Below are 24444 nucleotides of genomic sequence, written 5' to 3'. Positions count from 1 at the left end.
TGAAACTGAAGAAATGAGGGTCGTGTGCTGTAACAGAGTGTGTGTGTTCTCTTCCAGCCTGACTGGACATTCGTCCTGGGAGAACAGGCCCTGGATCTCTCTGTGCCCTCCTTCTCCCACTCCTCTTCCTCCATCTTCGTTCTGGGTGAGAGGAACCTCTACTGTCTCCGTGACAATGGCCAGATCCGCTTCATGAAGAAGCTGGAGTTCAACCCCAGCTGCTTCCTGCCCTACACCTCAGGTAAACCAGGACACTGAATCTTTAGCACGTGGGCTTCACCTTTACAGTCCTCATGTTCTTCTTGTTCGGCTCTACTCTGATCCAGTTAAGGACTGGCTGAGAAGTAGAAACAGATCCCTTAACTCGGTGTGTAAGAATAAAGATTGAACTGAAGCCTATAAGACACAGAGAAATCAAAAGAGATAGGGAACACCGGGTAAAGAGTTTTAAAGTGGAAATGAAATCTCCATCATGTTTTGTTGCCAAACTAATGCTTTTGAGTCCAAGTTAGATTAGAATCTTAAAGGCAGTGATTGGTTTAGAGGCACATAGCTCAGGATTTAGCGTCAGTATTCACAGAGAGCAAGAGGTCAAAGGTCACCAGTCATGTTAAATCATTCTCAAGTAGAGCGCTCACTCTTCCGAGCCCTTAGCATTTGACAGCTAATCAGGAATCGTCAGAGATAAAATTGAAAGTAGAAATGGGAGAGAAACGTGCTGTTCCTGAAGGATTTGGATACACGGCGTTGTCTCAGAGAGAACCGGGCACAGCCTCTGCAGGGATTGTGTCAAACTTAGCCAATTCAGCAGTGAAAGCTCTGGTGTGTCCAACCTGGAATAAATTAAAGGGCAGCAACACAAAACTCACCATGCATCAGTGCACCTGCCACAAGCAACCTATTGAAAATAAGTGAACTAATGCACAACAACGTACACGAACAAAGTATTCTGTGCATGGCCCAACGCCACATGACTGGCTGTGCAGGAAGCTGCTCTTGGCAGAACATGATGGAATAACTGGAGTAGCTCTGCTTCATGCATTAAAACAAAAACTGAACAGACTACTGCACACACTGTAGTATATAAACATATGGCGCAAGATGAATGGATAATATAATAAAAACAGATATATAGATTGATAGATAATACTTATAATGTATTGTTGCTGTCCAGTGAATACGTGAATGTCTATATTTGGTGATTTTTCAAAGAAACTGACGTAAAGCTTTAAACAAGGCTGTTTTCTTATTTCATTAAAAGTAACATTTTGCAGATACACAATTAAAGTGCACATACAGGATATAGATCACTTGCTGAAAAGCCCAAAATGTGGCAAAAGGTTCATGTCCAAACAGCAGCAAAGACTAAACAAAGTGGGGGGAAAATGTTTCATCAGTAGCTCAGACAGAGGGTACGGGTTCATTACAATTAATTTTGTCATAATGAATACACAGGATATTGAAATCATAGGCATTACTCTATATATTCCCACAGGTATATGAGTGTGTGTGTGTGCCATATGGTAAAGCAACACAGCTACAGAGCTGTAATGGGTGCCAGACTTGAGCAGCTCTCCTTGTCTTCACCCCTGATAAGAACAGAGAGAGAGAGAGAGAGAGAGAGGGAATATGTATAATGTGATGATTGTGCAGCTGTCTAGTAGCTCAGTTTTTTTTTTTTTCTTTATCTCAGACATCACATTTGTGGCAAGAAACACTGGCTACTGCTTCCTATACACACACAATGGACAAGATTTGGTTTTGTGTGTGTTACATAACTTGAAATGTCTCCAGTTTACACACTTGTCCTGTTACAGAAGGAGAAAAAGGAGGCAGGAACCAGCACAAACTGGTCTTATGAATGCAGACACCAGTGCCACCTTTACTTGCTAACACACAGATATGAATACGTTACTTTTAGAGATAAACTTATCAGGGAAGAGCCACCTGCTGTTGTATTGTGAGCTGCCTGGTCTACACCCAGTTAAAGGAGGGTTATTCTGGCTGCTGGTTGGTGTTGTGGCTCTGAAAAACTTGATTCACATAAATGGATCCTGAAATCTTCTTTTTTTACTAATATTTGGAGCATTTCATGCCTGTGATTCTGTCTGATCAATGTGTTCAATCTGATCAGTCTTTGTGATCGGATGAGGGCGCTTATAACAGCAGTACACCAAGTTTGACCCTAAAACAGCATCTCTCCCTTTGTTTCACCTGATTTACACTGGCAGCCAGGTACAAAAGCTTTAAAGTTGTATTTCTTTAATATGGAGGAAAAGCAGGAAAATGGTGTAACTTCTCTGTAGCCTGATTCTTATCACCACAAGCAAAATTAATTACCCAGATATGGTTGGACCTCCACAATGGTGCTTAAATACAGTAGAATAAAGGTTCTGTGTGCAACCTTTTGAGCTTGGAGCAATAAACAACCTTTTTATGAGGGTTCTTTACGGCAACAAAAATGTCTCTGTCTAGTTCAGTTTACGCAACAATGTACCATAGAGAGTATTACACTTGATCTGAAATGCACTTGAGAGCTGACAGATGGAAAGAGAAAACAGAAAAGGATGTGAAGAAAAGCAAAAAAATAGACCGGAGGAAGGTTCCAGGAGGGAGAGTTGATGGAGGGATTGCGAGGACGGCCAAGAGCTTTCTATTGATATCTGTTTTCAATTTTAGAATTAAAATATCTCAGCTTTCAAAGTTCCCTTCACTATCTGTTCCAGACATTATTTAGATTATATAAATGACTCTTGGAAATCAGCTATAAATTCAATACATGATGTGCCAGCGCAACAAAAGTAGCTCTTATTGGGACATGATTCCTGTCAACAATCAAAACCGCATAAAAATTCACACATGGCTGGAAGACGGCAGCTCCCGGGTCTCACACTGCTGCACTCTTCTTTGTCCATGTTTGGTCTTCGGTTTATTGTTAACAGGCCAGCATTTGGTGACACTGTGACTGTCAGAGCTGCCCAACATAGTGGATCTCCACAAAGCCCACATAGTTTAGAGTGTGGAGCAGAGGAGGATAGAAAACAGTGATCTCTTGATTGTTTCCTAACGCTTTCCTTCTGGCCTTCAGCCTCACAGCTGCCTCTGCTGGACCACTGCCCCCCCCCCCCCTCTACCTCCCACTGTCGCTCTGTCTATTTCTCTCTTTCTCAAATAACTTTATTGGCTTGACTGCTCATCAGAAACGCTCTAGTTCAGCTCCCACATTCAAACCACAATCAGATGCTTAATCTCTTAGTTTGAAATATATTTATATGATCCCCACTTCTAGAAACAAGACAAATGGGTGAGAGATTAATCCAGATTAGGGCACGATGGCTCACTGGATGATTTGATGAGTATAAATTATGAGAAATGAGTGAAAATTATGTGAGCCATATGCTATGGCCTTCACAGTCACCAGATCCTCAACCAACTAAACACCTATGTGATTTCCACCACCATCATCAAAACACCAAATTAGGGAAAATCTTTTGTAAGAATGCTCTTCATCCCTCAAGTACTTCCGGAGACTTGTTGGTTTTTCCTTTTAATTTGTCCCTCATCTGTACGAGAAAGCAGGTGAGAATAAAGAGGAACATTAAAAGAGGAGAGGAAGAAGAGAAAGGTGAAGAGGGAACAAGAGAGGAATTAAAGGAGGGGGGAGAGACGAGGAAAAGGTAGAGAGATCAAAAGAGAGGAGAAAGAAAAGAAGTGAATGTGGAGATAAGAGCTTGAGATTAAAGAGTAAGAGAGGAAATTATAGTGAGATAGGAAGCTGATGTTGCTCGGCTCGAACGTGACGGCAGAACGTAGATCGGACCTTTTAAGATTAGGCTGTAATTATAACGCTGATGCCGAGATAGAAGGTGTGTGTTTGCTTTGATGTGGCACCAACACACACTCTGTCATTTTGACCCCTGCACTGTTCCACCCTGCTGACCGCTGTTACTATATTATAACTTGTGTATTCAACTGTGTGAGAGAGGCGTGTTTGTTTTGCGTGTGGCTGTCACCTCAGATCTCTCTGGGTGGTAACTGCACCATTGGTGGGATTAACTGGACATTTGTGTGTATGTGTGTGAGAGAGAGAGAGAAACATAAGTAGTACTTATATTTCATGTTTCTATCCGTGAGTCACAGGAGAAAATGTATATGTATCTTTAGTTATATATATACACCTATAAAAGCTGACCTTGTCTTAAAATGAAAGATCTAAATGACAAAATTCTATATACAAACCAGATGTGAGATGTAAAGAGATGATTTTTTTAACAGGAGAGTACAAGTTGCACTCGTCATAAAGGGCAATGCCACCCACCACAGGAATTTGTTATTTCTGTGCTCCATGGTTAGATTTGTGAATATGCACCACTTTTTTTTTTCCCCAAAACCAAAAATCTGAGACAAAACCCTTGAATTTGTGCTGCTATGAAACTGAGGCTAAGTTGAATCATCGCAGCAAAGTGAAGTATATATTGTAGTACTTCTAACGGGTATGACGCAGATTTTAAACCTCATTTGGGTTTCTTGTGATCAGTCATTTATTGTTTTATGACTTTAAATAAAATAGAACATGGGTCAGTGGAATAATTCCTTTTGGTGTATTTCAGTTCATAGTCTTACCAATGATTCACCCTTCCCATTACATACTATAAACACATATGCAAAAGCTTGTTCAATCCTTGTACCTGGGAGTGATAATATCTTAAACCAATAAATGCAACATACATGCAAATACACATGCATACTTACTAAAAAAAGTAAGTGAAAGGAAAAAAAGAATTTGTCTGCAACAGAACTTGATTTCTTCATCCCAGTTGAGTCACCAGTTCACTGGTTATTTACGTTTGTCACTTTAGGGAAGAGTAATGCTTGTTCAGAAGAATTACTGAACTGTTCTGGTAGTCCTCTTCAATCCTATTTGTTCTGTATTGAGATAAATATTTTATTTTCACACATTCTTTGTGAAGGAAGAAGGTCATGAAAGCTCTCTGCTTTACTTGTGGAAAGTCACAGAAATGTCTTTGAACTTCACATCAGGACCACATTGTTCTATCACATGTAGTCATTCTATGGTTTTAGCAGTGTGAGTTCATTGTAAGTCAGAAGAAAATTAACAAAACGTATAAAGTGTAATTAGGAAAATGATTTTAGCAGTCTTCAGTCCAGGAACAGCTGATGTGAACCGGCTCTGTTCTTCTGTCTCACAACTTTTTTTTTTTTTTTTTTTCTTGTCTCGTTTAGTGACGGATGGCACGACCAACCTGTTGCTAGGTAACCACACCAACATGCTGCTGGTTTACCAGGATGTGACTCTGAAGTGGGCGGCCCAGCTCTCCTTTGTGCCCGTGGCCGTTCGCGTCGCCAACTTCCCGTGAGTACAGCCTCCAGCAAAACACAACATCTGATGTCAAAGTTTCCTCTGAGATCAATTTGAGAACTTACTGAGAGTCACTGACAGTTGAACCACAGCGGAACCAAGACAGTTTCTTCAGGAACCCCTTCATGAAGGACTCATTACTGCAACCTTCAGGAAGGATATACTGATATTATGAAATGATATATTCTGTCTAGTAGGTAACCCAGGTTGTGCTTCTACGTTGGGGAACATTAAGGATAACTTCTAGAAGAACATCTCAGTATTATTATGATTTTTTGATTTCTAACAATACACAAATTGTGTGTAAAAACCTTTCCCTGCTCAAAACCAGCTTGTATGCGTCTGTTTGGATGTAAAAGTTCAGTTGGGCCGAGTTCTGTGTCCCCTCCCTAACGGTGACATTTATTTTGTCCGTTGATGCACATATGAAAAGCAGAGCACTGGCTGACTGCCACACAGGTTTGTACCTCTCATTAATAGCTGCCGGTAACATTAGCAAGCCTTCAGCAGCACCGGCAGAGACGCGACGTCGTACATGAATAAGACATTTATTCCTCCTCTGTGGCCGTAAACACAACACATGGCCCCCGCCGATAAGTGTGCTATGTTTAGAGCTTAACAAGATATCTGGGGCTGACGAACAGTAACGTTGACCACAATAAAAAACATGGCTTCTGCTATGTACTGGCATTTCAAGACACACACAGGAAACAACAAGTCACACAACTTGGCGTGTATACACACACATGGACACACATGGAGTAAGCTTGTCGACGTCCTGTTACTGGTTGGACTGTGTCTCTCATTTTCTGATACAATCATCAATACACACACACACACAGCAGGTGTGTTGTTGCGTTTGTCAGCTAGCGTAATCCAGTGTGTGACTTTTGACAGGAAATTACCCGACAATGTCTTCCAGCTGGCCAATCAGAACAGAGCAGGGCAGGGAGGGGCCAGCTGTAGCCAACCAAACCGCAGTTTGATACAATTACAACACAAAACACAAACATGGCTGAAAAATGATGTGGTTTGTGTGTGTGTGTGTGTGTGTCTGTGTGTGTGTGTGTGTGTGTGTGTGTCTGTGTGTGTCTGTGTGTGTCTGTGTGTGTGTGTGTTTTAGATGCAGGAGATAGTGTGTGTCTGGGTAGCTGTTCGGTTTAGTTTGAGGCTGTGTTGTTTTAAAGCACTTGATAGTCATCGCCTTGTTCAGTGTAGGAGAGGAACACACACACACACACACACACACACACACACACACACTCCAACAGGCCACTGTGAATATCTGTGATTTATAGCAGTGCTCCAGGAGTCTTTGCTTGCTTTTTTGGGGAGGCAGTATTGAATTTTATTACTTGATCAGCCTCTCTTTGGCTTTCTAAACTGTCCTCACCAACTAAAAGTCCAAATTTGGACCCAATCTGAAACAGACCTGTGGTGGGAACTCATTTTCAGTGAGGGTTGGGGGTGTGTGTGTCGTTTTTATTAATGTGTGTGTGTTTCTGTAGCAGTTGGTCGTGTCTGTATAAATGTGAGTCTGTGACCCCATTTACACTTTGTCTTTGGCAGTTCGGATAGCTTTGTGTCTGATCAGTGTAAATTAATCCAAGACGCATTCGAGACAGATTGAAATCCGATTTTTCAAACCACCTCTGAAGGAGGTTTGAGACTCATTCCAGCCAGATGTTGAAAAGGTGTAAATGTATCTGTCTCTCCAAGACACATAAATGATATTTGCTTCTCTCATAGTGTAACTATGTCAGTAAGCAGTCAGTGGAAATATCCACTCACTGTCTGTCTTCTCTGTCCTCGTGATACCAGTTGCACTGAAATTAGCTGTATATTCAATAAAAGTTTTGTCTCGTTCATGGTTTATAAATACAATTCATTCATGCATTTGTGATATCTTATGGGTAGTTATTAGCCAACACTGTAAACAAGTCGGATTGCAATCAGATTTGTGATCTTGCCAACAGAGTGTCAATAAAAATGTCTTAAATCTCATCTGGATTGTATCTGAATACGAGACACTTGGAATGACAAGTGTAAATAGGGCCTGTGTGTGTGTGTGTGTGTGTGTGTGTGTGTGTGTGTGTGTGTGTGTGTGTGTGTGTGTGTGTGTGTGTGTGTGTGTGTGTGTGTGTGTGTGTGTGTGTGTGTGTGTGTGTGTTTCTGCGTGTGTGTGTTTCTGCGTGTGTGTGTGTTTCTGCAGCAGTTTAAGTGAAAGTTTTATGCCCCCTCAGACACCCTCCTGTGCAGGTGTGGAGCCAGCCGCTGCTCTAGACCTGAACCCCCAGCGTGTGTGTGTGTGTGTGTGTGTGTGTGTGTTACCGCCTCAATGGACTGGAACTGCAACACATCTGCAACCAGTTAACACACACACACACACACACACACACACACACACACAGTTAAAATCCATTGTTGCATCACTCAGCATTTCCTCATGCTCTTTCCATCTCGTTCCGTATCAAAAACCGATGGTGAACTTTCCCTCGAAGCATTAAACAAACTGTAAAGCAGCAAACTGCTGATGCTGAAGACATTTTAGACCAGGTTCCTAACAGATGGCAAAGAGGACACCAGCTGGTAAAAGTACCAGCTTTAAATGTTGTTGAGTTACCTCTCCTCTCCTCTCCTCTCCTCTTTTCAGGGAGTTAAAGGGAGTCGTGATCAGTCTGAGTTCTGACGGTTACCTCCTGTGCTCCTACATGGGTACGGACCCCTCCTTCTTCTCCACGCCCAAGGTGGACGCGAGGGAGGCCGACTATGAGCAGGTGGATGCTGAGATGAAGAAGCTGCAGAAGTTCATCAGGGAGGCCACCAGGACACAGGGTAGGAGACTGCTGAACTTTTAATAAAGATCATGTGACAACTGATCAGATTATAGTAAACATAATAGACTAAAGCACTACAGTCTAATAAAAATCACTTGAACTGCACAGACCATGAATTCAAACTCCTGAAAGATGAAGATGCTACAGGATGGTCTTCAGATACAACCAGTTCTCCTAATGGCGGCTGCCACTGCGAGACCACAGGATAATTCAAACTAAACTGCTCGAAAGTCAACTAAAACGTGATTGATGGCTCCAAGCAACTGTTTAGCAGTGCTGAAACAGACTGTTATCCAAAATAATAACAATAAGATATAAGTCCATCAGGTTACCAGAGCTGTAATGAGCCGTAATGTGCAAATGTGTAGTATATCTGCTGTTTAAATGTCTTAAATGAATCACGAATAATACAAAACAATCGTCATGGGTTCATGTATCGACCGAGGAACAACATTGGTTCAATGTTTTGGGATAAAACTCCTCTGTTGTCATTTTAGACATCCTGCCTAAAGCGGACGCCGAGGAGGACCTGATTGTTACAGCTGCTGTGTCCTCCAGCATGGACAGCCAATCGGTAAAGACACATTAAACACACATGCACACATTTGCAACCGTAAGTGCACACGCAGACAGACTCATCATCCCCCTTGTCTCTGTCCACAGCAAGCTCTGATCCAAGATATCGACGGTCTGCCCGTCCCTTCAGTAACCATTCAGGTGAGCTGTGGACGCACATCGATCAGTTACCACCACAAGACTAGAATGTCCCTGCTGTCCTTATCAAGTCATCTGTTGTCTCATTCTCTTCTTTTCTCTTCCCCTTGTCTCCTCTTGTCCCCGTCTTTATTGCTATCTCTCCTCTCTTTTTTTTCTTTGCTTTGTTTCTAAACACATTAACACATCCTGACCTGTTTCCCCCTCCCCATCCTCTCCACGTCTCACTTCTGTGATCTGTCTTTCTCTCTCCAGGTGAAGGTGAAGGCCAGTTGTGTTGTACAGTCCTCTAAGCTGACCGTCAGCATTCAGCCTCCTCTGGCCGTCACTCAGGATCAGTTTGTCCTGGAGCCCATGGGTCAGTCTATAGCAGCTTTTCTTTGTGTGTTTTTGGCTGTGGGTTTATTTAAATGTGTTCCTTATTGTCCCCTCTATTGTATTCATAAGTGGGCAACCACAATACAAACAATGCGGTGCTGTGTCCATCCCCTCTATATCCTTATATAGTTGAGCCATTATATTGACTGGTTGCGCAAAATCTCATCACTTTGTACTAAAAAAGAGTCACAATGAAAGCTGCTGACAGTAAACTGTGGATTATCCAGAATACGTTTCTGGAAAAAGATTTTTTTGTGCATAATTGAAATTCCATTCACCTCCACACAGGCAGCAGAAACAAATAATCTCAAAGCAAAACTAGCTGCATGGCTTCATAACACTAGAGTTGATTGAGAAAATACTGAAGGAGAATGGATTTGTATAAGATCTTCACTTAAGGTCATCACTTTTGTTCGTTCCCAGCCTTTCTCTGTCACTCATTCTCTCAATCAACCTCTCCTCTCCTTCATCACGTCCTCCTCCACAGTCCGAACAGACGCACACACACAGGGAGTGACTGAGTGAGAGGTGTGTGTGTGTGTGTGTGTGTGTGTGTGTGTGTGTGTGTGTGTGTGTGTCGGCGTGTATTTGTTCAGCCCTTATCGGCCTCCTCACACTGTGTTGTCGTCTAGCTGTTGGGGAGACTCGGCCACCTCAACCAGATGGCGGTAACTTTGATCTGAATCACCCAGACACTTTGTACACACAGCCTCCTGACCCCAGACACTGATATCTGCTGTCGGCTCATTAAAAGAATCCGTCCTGTAACACAGCATTTGCCATTCGCTTTGAGCTGTTACAGTCTGAACGTCTGTTTCCCCCTGTTTCCACCTTCTGTGTGCATGTTGACGTGCACACGTAAATCTACAGAGTGTGTAATGTAAACCAGTTGGGGGAGGATTTTTATCAGATTTTTAGAATCTGTGGCCCCATTGGGAGTTAAACCTCTAACCCTGGCGGTGTCGGTGCCTTGCTCTGCCTGTTGGTCTACATATGGAGCGGGACTCCTAACGCTGGCTGTGTTAGATCACACCTACAGTTTGTTTTCTGCGGAAGTGGAAAATGTTTTTGTAGTTGGTTCATTTTGCTTTAAGCTGTAAGCAAACCACGACTTGGAAAGAAAAGTCAAATGACTCCTGAGTAGCTTCATTATTAGACGGAGCTTCTGTGACCTGTCCTGCCAGGTTAGAGATTTTTCTAAAGACAAGTCCAGTCCTTTAAACATGCTGTTCTTGTCTCTCTCTTCTGTTTTCAGTCGAGAACATGGAGAAGCTGAGTTTGAGCATCAGTCCAGACTTTTGCTGTTGTTATGCTCTGCTTTCCAAGCTGCCAGATGTTGACATTTGTCTCCATGTTGCCCAGAATCCATTATATTTTATAACGCCTTTGTTCTTAAGTATCAAAACAAACTAAACTGAAGGCGCTTTCAAACTTGGAGACTTGATGTATTAAAGTTGCCGTCAACCATCAGTAGAATAAATTTAAATTATTTTTTTACATTCTAGAATTGGACATTTCTCTCGACACTGCAGGAGTGTTACTGCTGGACCTCCTGGTTGGCTGGAATTTGTCAATTTACCATTTAGTACAAACTAAATACGGTCAAATAATCTTGTAATTAACAGAACTATCACTGTGAGGGTGTAAATCCCACTAGATTATTCAGTAGAGGGCCATATGTCAAATGAAATGCTACAGGTTAATACTAATGGGTGGTGTCGGCATGCATCTTTTGAAGCCATGTACACAGGCACAGAAGCTGGATCAACACCAGAAAAATGGCCTTTTTTCCTCCAACACTGCTCCTGACATTTGCTGAAACCATCATCCATCACAGAGGAGTAGTCGCTCCGTCTTTTGAAAGGGACCAGTATGGATTGTTAATTTATGATTTCAAGATGTGAGCAGCATTCTCAGGCGGTTGGAACACCATCCATTTATTGTGAGCCCTGAATCAAACTGACCACTGCTTTCCCATGATTCATGATGCGTCCATGCAGAAATGTAATGTGTTTTACCACAGCGCATTCTTATCTGTACATATACTGTACATGACCTCTACAACTGTTAATTCAAACATGGTGCGCTTTACACACGCAGTATATTTCCTGTAAGTTCTTGCGTCAGTTTCTTATATGACTTACATTCCATATTTTGGCATATTTTATAGTGCACATGTTTTGTATTTATTTTTTCTTTGCTTCACTATGTCTGCGTCCATATGTTGTCATACATTTTTACCAAACATGCTGTAATGTTGGAATTGTAAATAGTCTATTCCTGCAGAACCCTCACCTCACTTTTTTCACAAATGAGTAGCAAAAAGTAGCCTCCATAAGTCAATATAAGTTGGTTTCCACTGCTGAACATTTTACTACACGTTTTACAGATACTTCACAGATAGAGATAGAAAGTAATAATTGTCAGTGCCAGTGGTCTTACTTTTGTTACAGCTCGGCTTCCAACGTGATGTTAAATGAACTTTGCTTTTTTTTTGCTTTTACGAGATGTTTTTAGACATTTTTAACATTATTAGTGTGCTTTTCAAACAAATTAACATGCAGCCGCAGTAACATATGTTCTGAATGACTTTCTCATTTTCTGCCACCCACCTCTGATCATGCAACATAAAGCGTAAAGCTGAAAAAAACTTGGTTTGCGAAGTAGTTTGCATGAGCAGCGATAGCTTCCATGTCTGAACAGACAATGAAAAGCGCGCCAACACAAACTCAAACTTAACTGAAAGTAAATTCATTGAAGAAGATGCCCAAAAAGGATAAATTAGGAAAAAAAGGTTGCTTTGGTTCTGCAGAGTTTTTCTTCTTGGCAGCAGCTCTCAACGTTTCACTGTTTACATGGAGGATCAGAGGCTGTGACTCACTGCACCGTCACGTTTACACCACTGAAGAGACGCTGTGTTTACATGAGTTTAGGTAGCGGTCAAACGGGTCAAATTCAGAAGCCCCTCTCAGACACACACACACACACAGTTACAGACATACAGGCCCAAGTCATATAAATACTTCCATGTACATATCCCTGTGTGTGTGTGTGTGTGTGTGTGTGTGTGTGTAAGTCACGCTCTTTTGTCTTCCTGCACACAGAAATCTGGCGCTGGCTTCACTAGTCAATCAACAGCTCTCTACTGCGAAACATGAGACCCACTGAACGCACACACACACACACACACACACACACACACACACACACTTTGTGTCCTTCCCTTTTCTGTCTTTCCCCCCTCTGTTCTCCTCCTGTCCTATCGAAGTGACCCCTCACTGGCCTTCTTTGGCCCAGCGTGGCCTGGCTCAACTCTAGAGCAGCAGGACCACCATGGCTGACCCTCAGTAGTCTGATTTGGCCCCCAAACCAAGTGTTTCACATCCGTCACAGTCCTGGAAAATTAGGAAAAAATAAATTAATGGAGGCTCCGTGAGTTTTAATGGATGCTGGGACTTGGCTCAGAGGAGCTGGATCCCAGTCTCACTGTCAGAGTTTACTCTGTGATGTTGTCCAGAAAATCGCGCCCTGCTTTATGGATTGCAGGGGAAGTGGCTGAGCTGTAGATGGAATGCTGCCTGGTAGAAACTGTATGTAAGTACAGGAGTCAGTAGATGTTATTCATGCACCAATAAAAAAACAGTAAAAAAAAACGACTTCCATTACCAGGAAATGTTTAATTCATTTTAATGTTTCACTTTTAAGGTGCAAATAAGCTAACTTGGTTCCAGACGTCTGTAATCGACGCCCACATCTCTGACGTTTCCAGCAGTTCGAATAGTTGTGCTGTCACAGAAAAACAATGAATGCAATCAGAGAGATTAGGTAGGTGAGATTAAGAGTGGGGCCTCCATCTTTATGTGCCAGATCCAGAAAAACTGTGACAGAAACGTTGCCACGAAAATGCAGACAAATGTGGATGAGACTGAGCTACGCAGGTCGTTGTAGGCCGACTTACAGAATTAACAACTCTTAAGTCAACATGACATTGACGTTCACTGCTCAGAGCAACCGCTGACCGCTTCTGTGTCGAGGGAAACTGTTGTTGGGACGGATGGGAAGTGGAGTTAAAACCCTGCATACGTTGTCACCCCTGTACTCTTTGCCAGTAACTGTTTGAAGTAGGCCTGAATGTGGGACTCTCGGTTTCTGAATGTAATAGAAATTACTGGACACATAGATTTGAAAAAGGCTGAGACAAATAATTTCCTTCATGTTTGTGTTTTTTTAGTAAGGACAAAATAAAAGCCCCTCATGTGAGAGAAGCAAATGTAGCTACATAAACAAATCTCCTTCATTTAGAGGTTTTGTGAGGGAATGTGTCTCGTCTAGAGGATGTATTCAAACTTCAAGAACGAAGAAACGTGTCACCTCCATAAAATCTCTGTGTAAATCTTACAGCATCTATTTCTGGTATTCATACACAGTACAAACCCCTAGCTTCTCTTCTGCGTCTGTTTGTCCTTCTTTTATTCTGATGTCATTTGATGACCTTTCCTTTGCACAATATAAACAACACCAAAGAAAGAGAACAGACACAAGCAGCTGTGACGAAGCAACGGGTGTTATTGGAAAATGTGGCAGCAATTTAGAGAAACACTAGCAACACTAACAACATAACAACACTGCTGGTGTGACACCTCTGTCTGCTCCTCATCATCACTTCATCTCTTCAACTCTCTCCCTCTGTCTCACAATCGGAATCAGAATCAGAAATACTTCATTGATCCCCGGGGGGGGGGGGGGGGGGGGGGCGTTATCTCACCTGCTTCTCCTTCCTACATCGCAACACACACTCTGACAAGACTCATCTCCCTTTTGTCTCTCTACTACAGCTGCTGTGTGTGTGTGTGTGTGTGTGTGTGTGTGTGTGTGTGTGTGTGTGTGTGTGTGTGTGTGTGTGTGTGTGTGTGTGTGTGTGTGTGTGTGTGTGTGTGTGTGTCCCATGTGTCTTTGATTCTCCGGCTCAGTGTGCGTCCACACTTCAATGTAAGTGCGAATGTCAACTCAAGTTTATTTCCCTTTTGAAGGGATTTGTCACAAAGTGCTTTACAGAAAACAAAGGACAATAAAAGTGGGGATGTGTGTGTGTGTGTTGGTGTGTGCACGTGCTGTGTCGGAGGGGTTGGTTGTGTGAGGAGGAGGAGGAGGAGGGAGGAAGAGGAGGGGAGGTAGCGCCTTCTGACTTTTATTGTTATTCCAGTTTTTATTCGTCTCAGATGGCGACTCAATCCCCTGTTCACCACACACTGCCTCCTTTGTTCTCTCTCTCTTTCCCACTCTCACTCTGTCCCTCCCTGGCTCTCCCTTTTTCTCTTTTCCTTTCTCCGCTTCCTCTCGTTCATTTGTCATGCTGTCCCTCGACGTCTTTATTTCTACCCTCTCTTTCCGTCTTTCTTTTCCTTCTCCACATCCCCTGTTTCCTCTACTGCCTCTCTCTCTTTTTACCTCCCATCCCATCCTTCTCTCTGTATCGGTCTCTTCCTCTCCTTCATCCCTCACATACACACTCCTGCACACTTATCAAGCATCATTTTCACACAGTTTTATTTTTCTTTAACATGCGATGCTCACGCAGAGTGACGGTGCAATTAAATGCCGAGTCATAAGAAATAAATGATTCCTTTTTGTAGATGTCAGAGACCGAAAGGCTGCAAAATGAGTCCCTTTGTTTCAGATTTTTGAAGTAGTGTACATTACACTGCACACACAAATAAGCCATACATACACACAAACGCATCCACACTTTAGTTGCATACACAGCGCATTGATACTTTATGACCGTCTGAAATAACGTCTGAAGAATCGAGTATCGAAAATTGTCAGGTATCGCAAGTTGGCCTTCAGTGCGTGGTCATATTCTTAGTCTGATTGGATGGTTCCTGATCTAAATCTGAACTTAGTTACGTTTACTGTGTAGTTTGCGTAGTTTGGAAAAGTTCTTGTTTGGCTGTGTTAAGACAGCATTAAACACAGATGCAGAGGCATTTGCAGAAAAAACATGTGCATTAAATTGAGAAAAAAGCCATTGTCCTCATCATGTGGAGCTCTTAACTAAAACATTCAGTGAAGCTCAGGGTGGTTGTGTTTCAGGACAGACCCTCAACAGCGATCCGACCTGATCCTGACCTGGACAGGTCAAAAGTCAGTGTTTAACACCACGTCGATGGTCAACTCAGATTCCCTTGTTTGCCTCTGGATGTGACAAGATGTGTGATTGTGCACACACACACACACACACACACACACACACACACACACACACACACACACACACACACACACACACACACAGGTAAAGCAGTAGCAGACCAGGAATGTCTCAGAACAAATTTACCTTCCAGATTTGTTTTTTTTTCTCTCTCGATGTTTTAACATTTATATTATTTGCATATGGCAAAGAAAGGCCTGACACACACATACACACACACACAAGAACACACATGCCCTCTTTCCCATCTCCTTGTGCGGTATCGATCCCCATCTCCACCCCTCTTGACCTTTAACCTCCCTTAAACAGTCAGCACTCGGTTTAACCTGAGCTGTCAAGTACTATAACCTGAGGATAGCTACAGCACCGCACTACACACACACACACACACACACACACACATGCACACCGACAAAGTTTCTCAGGGAAACCTCTAAGACCAAATTTCCACCATAATTCCAGCTCTGCTCCCTAATTTATAGGAAACATTTTGCGCCTCTCTTAATTCTCAAACAGACCAGCAAAGTGCATTTTAAGGTCAGCACAATATCCACTTCAAATAAGACCAACATTGCTCGCATTAATTTTTGCGCTGACATGGAAACAAACACGTCAGGTTCTCAGTGTTGAGAAATGATGTATTCATGTTCTTATACGTTCTTCAACATATTGTTATTTACACCTGCTTTGTAAATGTAGGGAAACATTTGCAATCCCAATAAAAACAGAGGGAATGAGGAAGCAGGGAGAAAATGAAGGGGAGGTGAAAGTAGAAAGGAAGGATGTGTGAGAGCTTATATGCTTGCTTTAAAGCATGCATTTGCCTGTGCATCGTGACTACCCCGCATATCCTGTGTTCTTCGGAGCAGTGGTTGTGCATGTCCTTAGAAATTAATGCTATCTGTCCGCACGTTGCAGTGAAACACGTGAATGATGGGGGCAGAGAGGGAAGGTCAGCTGCAGACACACCATCCACCATGATGCCACTATCATGTTTTCTTTCTACAATCCCTAAATGAACCCCCGGTCAGCATGTTTAGGTATGTTTACGTTGTGCAAAAGGAGGATATTCTGGTGTCTTACAGAAGGATTCAGCCCTCATCCTTTTAACCCTTCAGGTACACACGAAGTACACCGACAAGTATTTCAACAAAGCAGCCACGTATGTAATCTTGTAATGTAGTCCATAGAAGAACACCTATAGAAGGGAGGAGAAGGTGGAGAGAAGTGGGAGCAGCAGGAGAAAACTAGTATGGAGATAAAAGTGAAGGAGATTTAGGTTGAAAAGGAGAGCAGGACTACCTTCTTCTCTGTAGAGGAACTAGAGGGAGAAAGATGAGGATAAAGAAGGTGTAGAAGCAACGAACAGGTGACAGAAAGTTAGAAAAACAGAACTGATGAAGGTGAGAAGACAGTAGAGATGGAGAAAGGTCGGGAAGGAGAAGGGGAAAAGGAGGTAGTGAAGGAGAGGTAATGAAATGGGAGACGGGGATTTCAGTCTCCTTTGTGGAGTTTGTTTTTGTTGGCAGTGGTGTTAATGGGTTAATGTGTCTGAGAACGCTGGGACCAGTCTGAACAGTCTCACTGGGTCGGAGCTCCGGGTCACACAGACGGACTTGTCACGTGGAGCTCACAGGTTGGACGTCCACTGCAGCCCCCTGACCTGTCCAGATGTGCCTGAATATATGATGACAGGCTGGGGAGGAAAGAGACAGAGATGGAAGAGGAGGGATTACTTTGTGTCTTCTTTGGTGTTGTTTGTTGGTCTTAATGGGCCTGGGAACACTTAAAGCACTTAAACCAGTCTGACCAGTTTGACCTCCAGGTCACACAGGTTAAAAGCCTTCTGCTGACAGACAGGATGGCAGCGAGAGAGGGAGGGAGAGAGAAAGGGAGAAAGAGGGAGAGGCAGTGAGGGAGAAAGGCGGGAGATGGACGGAGAAGGGAGACCAAGATGAAGGGAAGAACATGGAGGGTGAGGTGGAAGAGTAGAGGAGAGACATGGTTATTAGAGCCTGCTGATATAAACTGAAAGGAATACAGTAGTTATTAGTAATTTTTGGAGTTGTGTGCTGGAAGTGTTTCTCTCTGCAGGAGCAGTGATTTACTGGCATTTCGTCGTCACCAGTGGAGACTTCAGGAAGTCACTGCACCCGGAGAGAAACAGCTCCAGCCTGTAACTTCCTATAAAACCACAGATTCTTTTTTTATAGTTGGCTTTATATACAGATTAAACAACAAACATACGTGTTAATGACCTTTTAAAGGTGCTGGCAGGCCTTTTGGACAGAGCCAGTCTGGCTGTTTCCCCCTGCTACTAAGTCTTAATGCTAAGCTAAGCTATTAAACTTTGCTCCAGCTTCATATTTGAATACAGACAGATACGAGAGTGCTATCCATCTCCTCATCTCACTCTATGCAAAAAGCAAATAAGTGTTTTCCCCAAAAAGAGGAGGCTGAGGGAGAGGGAACATGAAAGGGGAGAAAGGAGCAAGAAAAAGGGGATGGCTGCTAGAGAGGAGGAGGAGGAGGAGGAGGAGGAGGAGGGAGAGAAGAAAAGGACGGAGAGAGGAGGTCACGCTGTCAGAGCGTCTGACAGAGTGTGGAGAAAGTCTCTGTCTGCTTTTTATCGTTTATCTTGTCTTCTGTCTGTGGGAGGGGAGGTGTCCTCGTCTCTCCTTTCATCTCCTCTCATCCATCTCGCCTCCTCCTGCCCTGTCTATCCTCAACTCCAGAGGCTCTCCGAGTGTGTGTGTGTGTGTGTGTGTGTGTGATGAAGGTCAGTGAGGTTCTCTACTGTTTTAATAAATACATTTAGAAAAACACAATGTTATACGTAGTCAGAAACAAACATTTTCAAACACTTTCATTCATTACACCTTCTCCATTAGGACATACACACACACACACACACACACACACACACATACTTGGGGTTCAGTCACCTGTAACGGGCCGAGCTCAGGAACATCACGCCCCATTACACCACCACACCGCCCTGTGTGTGTGTGTGTGTGTGTGACTGCATGAAGCCATTAGCTGTAATATATCCTTTCCTCTCCGTCTGTATTTGATCCCTGCTTTTTCTCTCCAGCTTGTTTGCTCTCTGTCTCTTTCCCTCTCGCTCTCTCTCTCTCTTTCTGTTGGTTTTGGGGAATTCGAAGGGAAGCTACAAGTCATCGCCCCTCTCTCATGCTACATATAATTTCCGTGTGTGTGTTTGCGTGCGCTTGGATGCAAGTTTAAGTTCTGGTTAGTGTTGTTAATCCTCTGTCCTCACCTTGCCTGGAGATGTTTAGCGTAAGCACCTGTGTGTGTGTGTGTGTGTGTGTGTGTGTGTGTGTGTGTGTGTGTGTGTGTGTGTGTGTACATGAAGGGGTCTGGTTAGTATTGGGTTTGCTGTATGCTGTCATGTCCACACCTTGAAAATGCTGACTCTGTAAGTTTGTGTGTGTGTTCTGTTGGCTGCCCTGTGTCCTTATCCATCGTTCAACGTCTTCCTTCTAAGAGAACCACGTTAAAACCGGAACTTCTGTTCTAGAAGAGACTTTCATTCAATATCACACACAACATTTGTAATAACACTAATTACTTAAAGGGGTAATCAATTGATTTTGTATCCATACAGTGGGGGACACTCGCAAAGGAACGGTCCAAATCAAAGCAGCAAAGGACAAAATCCTGACTTTTAGTCCCTATTATGGGTCAAGCTCCTAAAAGAGCGGACCCTACGCTTCCCATAATGCAACTCACTAGTCATAGACCCTCCCTGCCATCATGTTTATTTTTTCGAACTTTTCAAACTTACTTACTTTATACAACTGTTTTCAAAGTAGAATTCATCGTGACTAAAAAACTGAACTTCATGTGTAAAATCCAGGGGTGGAGTGCCCCCTTTGAGATCCGGCCTTGGAACCTCACATTTCTCAACAGACTCATCTCGACTAAAGCTCGGTATCATTTGAAACTAAGTTATACTTTTCTTTGAGGAACATATTTCACATTTTTTTTTCTTCAAAATTCTCATTTTATTCAAGGAGTGAAGCCAAAGTTTTCAAATGTTAAAGGATGTCGAAAGAAAAGCAATCATACAAGAACTTTACCAAAATAAAATACAAACATTCAAAATTATTATTTGAATTAGAAACAACAGAAACTGATAAAGGAATAAACAAAGAAGAGTACAAATCTGAGCAAACATTTGATGGCAGCTTTTGGCGCTTAACAATATTCGATACTAAATCATGAACTGCAATGTCTCTGATTTAGGGTTAGAAAAAAAATATTACGGTATGATACCAGTCAAATGGCAAGCTATGACAATGGACAGGGAGGGATGAATGGTGCCGACTAAAACAGGAAAGACGACATTTGAAGAAAGCTTAGTAAAAAGAGGAACTTGTAACACTTAATGGGCGCAGCATTTTTCTCAATGCTAACTTGTTGTTTAACTTTGAATTTTAACAGAAGCTGGTGGAACAGCTGCTAAACAGGAAGTGATGTGAGGACGTTCTGTATTCGTGTTAATGGGAACGTATCTTTGCTCTCTTCAGGTGTTGGTTCCTCCACAGTTGTGGCTTTTTCGGCTTTCCTCAACGGCCGCTACCCCCCAGCTGACCTGACCGGAGACATCACCGTGTCCTACAGCTCGCCGACAGGTAAACACACACACACACACACACACACAACATAAACATTAGTAGTAATGAGTTTCTGTTGAACTCAGAATCAATGAATCAAACTTGAACTTGTTTGGCCGTAACAGTGTTGAGTGTTCACTTGTTATTTTGAGAGAACATTTAGCACCTGACAACTATCAGTAATACCCGACATGGCAGGTATACAGCCTGTCTGCTTTTTCATTCATTTGTAAGTGACAGTGTTAAAAGCTGGCAATTATACTTTATATATATATATATATATATATATATATATACAATATACATTTCAAAACGAGTCTTTATGTTAAACCCAGGACTTTGTGTAACAGCATTAGCATCAATGTAAGTTGCATTATTCATTTAGTTACGGTCTGTAACATCACATCCTGTGTTCTGTGACGGTGCTGAACACAAGCTGCTAACAGAGCGCTGACTTGACGTAAGGACATCTGGGCTCTTTCCAGACAAGCCCAGTTCATCCCCTTGCTCCGTCCAGGCATCTGTTTCCAGGCCCTGCAATATTTCTGGAAGATATTACTTTCCCCCTGCAAACCAACAAAACCACTCTTTATTTCAAATGTCACAGACGTCCTTTTTTTAAAATACTGATTTCAGCGTTCGTTCAAAAAGCAGCTCATGAAAAAACTGTTTTCATGCTATTGTTTCTCTTGGATTACATTTGCTTTGGCAGGCCTCTGTTGGTGGAACAGTCCCCCCTCCCCAGAAGCACATTTAATGCGAAATGTCTGGAAATATTGGGAAGTGTTTCTTTTTTGTCGAGCTTTATTGTGATGCTAAAAATAGCCTAAAATAAAGAGTATTTCAAAGGGCCTTGGAAGCCAAGCAGCTGGGGCAGAGTATGTAGGAGGCTGATCTCGGGTTTTGGAAGGGACCTGTTGGACTGGAGGTAGAATTGGAAGGAGCTTATTAAAAGTTGGAGGAAGAAGAGGCACGCAAGGATGGAAAAAAGAGAACAGAGGAAAGGTAGGCTAGGAGCTAGACGAGGGGATGGAGGTAAGGCGATGAATTATGCCTGGGCGGAGAAGAGGAAAGGGAGAAAAGATACGGAGAGAGGAGAGAAAGGAGGAAAGGTGTTTTAGACCAAAGAGAGCGTTAATGAGGTAAAGCACTGATGTTGTGTGATTAGACCTGGTGTTGGATGGGGTTGAGGTCAAGCCACTGCGCAGGCCAGTCAAGTTTTTCCACACCAAACTGGGAAAGACGATTTTTTATGGGCCTGGCTTTGTCATGTTGGAACCGGAAAGGATATGTTCCTGCAAGATTTTTCTTTATTGGAACAAAGCGTGTACCTCCAGACTAATCTGAGAAAAGGATGTTACTTTTAAAACAATATGTCCACCACATTCTGTTAGGCTTGGTGAAATTAAAATGTTTGCATAAGTCAAAATGCTGTTAAAAACAATGGTTTTATGTAAGAGGCAAAAAAAAGTTGAATCAGGCTCAACTTTTGCTGCAAGGCTCTACGTCGACCAATCACATACATACAAGCACACATTCCTGGTCGATTACTTTGCAACGTTAACTCCGTGTGTTGTGTGTTTACCTCGTGATTGTCGCAAAACAAAAACTAAAATAGTTGCCCCTGTGATAACTTTCCAGAGTTGCACATTCCTGTCTGTGAGTATTACAAAGTGCTGTGGTGTCTGATCTGCCTTTAAACGCTGTAATCCGTCGCTCACACTGCACTTCCTGGATTGTATCTCTTCTTAAACAACACGCCCCCACTATCGCAGCCCCCTGCTCCTTTTTAACGCAGGGCTGTTTTTGGTCTGTATCCCAGCTGATACTCTCTGTAGTAATCCAACCATCACGTGGAGTCCTACCTACTCTAAACTGCAAAGTGGTCATCTTAAGACCATGTGCGTAGATGAGTGTGTGTGGTTGTGTGTTCCTGCAGTGCTAATCTCCATTAATGCCTCGTCTCCTCTCGTCCTCTAAATGCTCTCCCGGTATGGGAGGAATGCATCACTTTGTCTCTATTTCTTTCTTTCTTTCTCCGCTCCCACCCAGGGGTGATGATTACGCCTTAACACCACCCGCCCCTCATAACACCATCCCACCCAGTGGCCACTGCGCCCGTCTTTAAGCCCTACAAAGGCTTTGACATTTAAGAAGACTGTTGACTCCTTAAGCCCTTCAAAGGAGGCTCGACGGTGGCTGTAGTCGTTACAATCTAGAAAGAATTTCATTAGTGCCTCTATGTGATTCTCCTAACGCCGTGACAATGGGCTTTACACAAACACACTCCAGAGGGATCAAGTGGTCAAGTTGGCATTTACAGTACATTGTTAGCTCATACACAAACGGCATTTTCATCCGAGGAGTCAAAGATAAGTTGCGACTGTGCGGGTAATTTCCATAAAACATGGCCAGCCATGATTCATTGGTTGCTAAGCCAATGCGTGTGGAAACCTAGGGAGCTAGTTGGCAGTCTTTATTGTTTTCTCCTGTTTTATTGAGCCTGCCAGAGTGACCGGCATCTCCATATGTTGATGTCTACGGGAGGCTGCAGTATTTTTGCTAGCTCCTTCCTTGTTTAACTACCAGGTCTGAAATCCATTTGCAAGGAAGTTTTGAAGGCCAGCTGATGTTGTTGGTGTTGCTAGTTACTTCTGCCAAGCAGATCATGTTCTCAGCCCTGTTCGTTTGCACTGTATAACAAAAACTTTGGTGGAAAGTTAGGCCAGCGGCCAAGGAACAAGTGAATCGTTTATTGTGCTGAATTTTTAATAGGACTTCATTTTAGCTTTTTTTCCCTACTGAACTGCTGAACAACATCTGGCACATATGCAGCATGCTTAGCATGCTCATGCTATATGTATGTTGCTGCAGATCTGTCTGCAAATGCACATTTAAAAGGATTGTGCAGCGCTGATTGGCAGAGGTTTGTACTCTCTGTGTGCTATCTAGTTTTCAGTTCAGTTACTTTGGAAGTTTGAGTTTTTCACGTGGTATTAAGTCACAAATTGCTTACCAAGCCATTGGGCAAGTTAATATTAGATCCCTTTAACTGTAAGTTCCCTGGTTATTTGATGAGGCAGAAGTTATCTTCATCTTTGTTTGAGTATGGGGTATTAGAGATAGATTTGAGATTTTTTGGGGGGCTTTTGTCTACAAGTGAACATCCCTAAGCAGCTGTAATTTTGGATACACTGATAGTTAAGAATGAAACAACAGGAGAGCTTGTTTTTAATCTACTTATTTTCACATTTGTTCACTAGTTTGGACAAAAGGTTTGCTGGTAACAACTAGTCATGATATTTTAGAAGACATTCTTTACTGGGGTGAAGGAGATTGGATGACACCACGGGGAGATCAGAGGGCTAGCTAATGCCTTCAATGTTCTGCTCATGGACACTTCAGAACAGTGGCACAGGGACTCAAACCCCACCATCAAATGTGGGGTTTTGAAAAAGTAAAACATAAAGTTGTCAGCCGATAACAACGCTGATTTGCACTGAAAAGGGGTCAGAAGTCATGGAAGTCATGGAGGGATATTTTGAAAGCTGAGATATTTTCTTTCTAAGAATCTAAAATAAATCACTTTCTGTAGTTAATTATAAAGAACACCTTCTCAACCTTCTCAGTTATTATTGATATCATAAAGGCATCCAGTCATGAAACGTTGATTGATGATTTTTTTCTACCACACCAGCTAATGGATCCAGAATTTCACTCGTTTCAGCCAATCTAATTTCTCAGCCGTTACAGGAGATTTCAGAACAGGAAAGACTGATTGAACACTGGCTGGCAGCCGGCCAGGAGTGGCTACCGTGTGTGAGTGCTGTGAGTGCCTCCGTGCTCCATTTGACATGTCCTTTACGTTTAACTGGAGCTTTCACTCAGCATCGATGCTTTTAGTTCTTTCTCGCTTTCCTTTTTTTTCTTTCTCTCCCTTCCTCTTTGTGTTGTTCTAGCCGTTTTTTCCTCATTTTCTCCCCTCCACTTCTGCCTTTTCTTTCTTTTCTTTGGCGGTGCAGAGTGGTAAAGAACGGCTCGAGACAAAGTAATGACAGAAGTTAATGTGGATTTTAAGATGAGATAATACTGCTAAATATGAATGTATTAAGAGAATTTGCTGGTATGTTGATAAAGTATTCATCAGAGGTGGATCAGCCGGAGTCCCACTGTGTCACCAAATTCTTGAAAGTTATCCCATATGAAAGGTTATTATATATATCTGAGAACAAATCGGAGCATTTCTTTGACAGAAACCTGTTTTAATTAGTGTCAGAGATACAA

General features: G+C 42.6%; 1 protein-coding gene across 1 annotated transcript in view; it reads left to right on the top strand.

The window, feature by feature from the left end:
- Positions 1-24444, top strand: part of bbs9 (Bardet-Biedl syndrome 9) — a 138164-nt gene that overhangs the window by 15189 nt on the left and 98531 nt on the right. The window contains exons 7-13 of the mRNA XM_070911756.1: positions 58-241; positions 5245-5374; positions 8034-8215; positions 8715-8791; positions 8881-8934; positions 9187-9289; positions 20074-20178. Coding sequence (XP_070767857.1) covers positions 58-241; positions 5245-5374; positions 8034-8215; positions 8715-8791; positions 8881-8934; positions 9187-9289; positions 20074-20178 — 835 coding nt within the window. The remainder of the gene's footprint in view (positions 1-57; positions 242-5244; positions 5375-8033; positions 8216-8714; positions 8792-8880; positions 8935-9186; positions 9290-20073; positions 20179-24444) is intronic.

This window comes from Enoplosus armatus, chromosome 9 (assembly GCF_043641665.1).
Source record: "Enoplosus armatus isolate fEnoArm2 chromosome 9, fEnoArm2.hap1, whole genome shotgun sequence".
Classification (NCBI taxonomy): domain Eukaryota; kingdom Metazoa; phylum Chordata; class Actinopteri; order Centrarchiformes; family Enoplosidae; genus Enoplosus; species Enoplosus armatus.
This window is presented reverse-complemented; position numbering and strand designations above follow the sequence as displayed.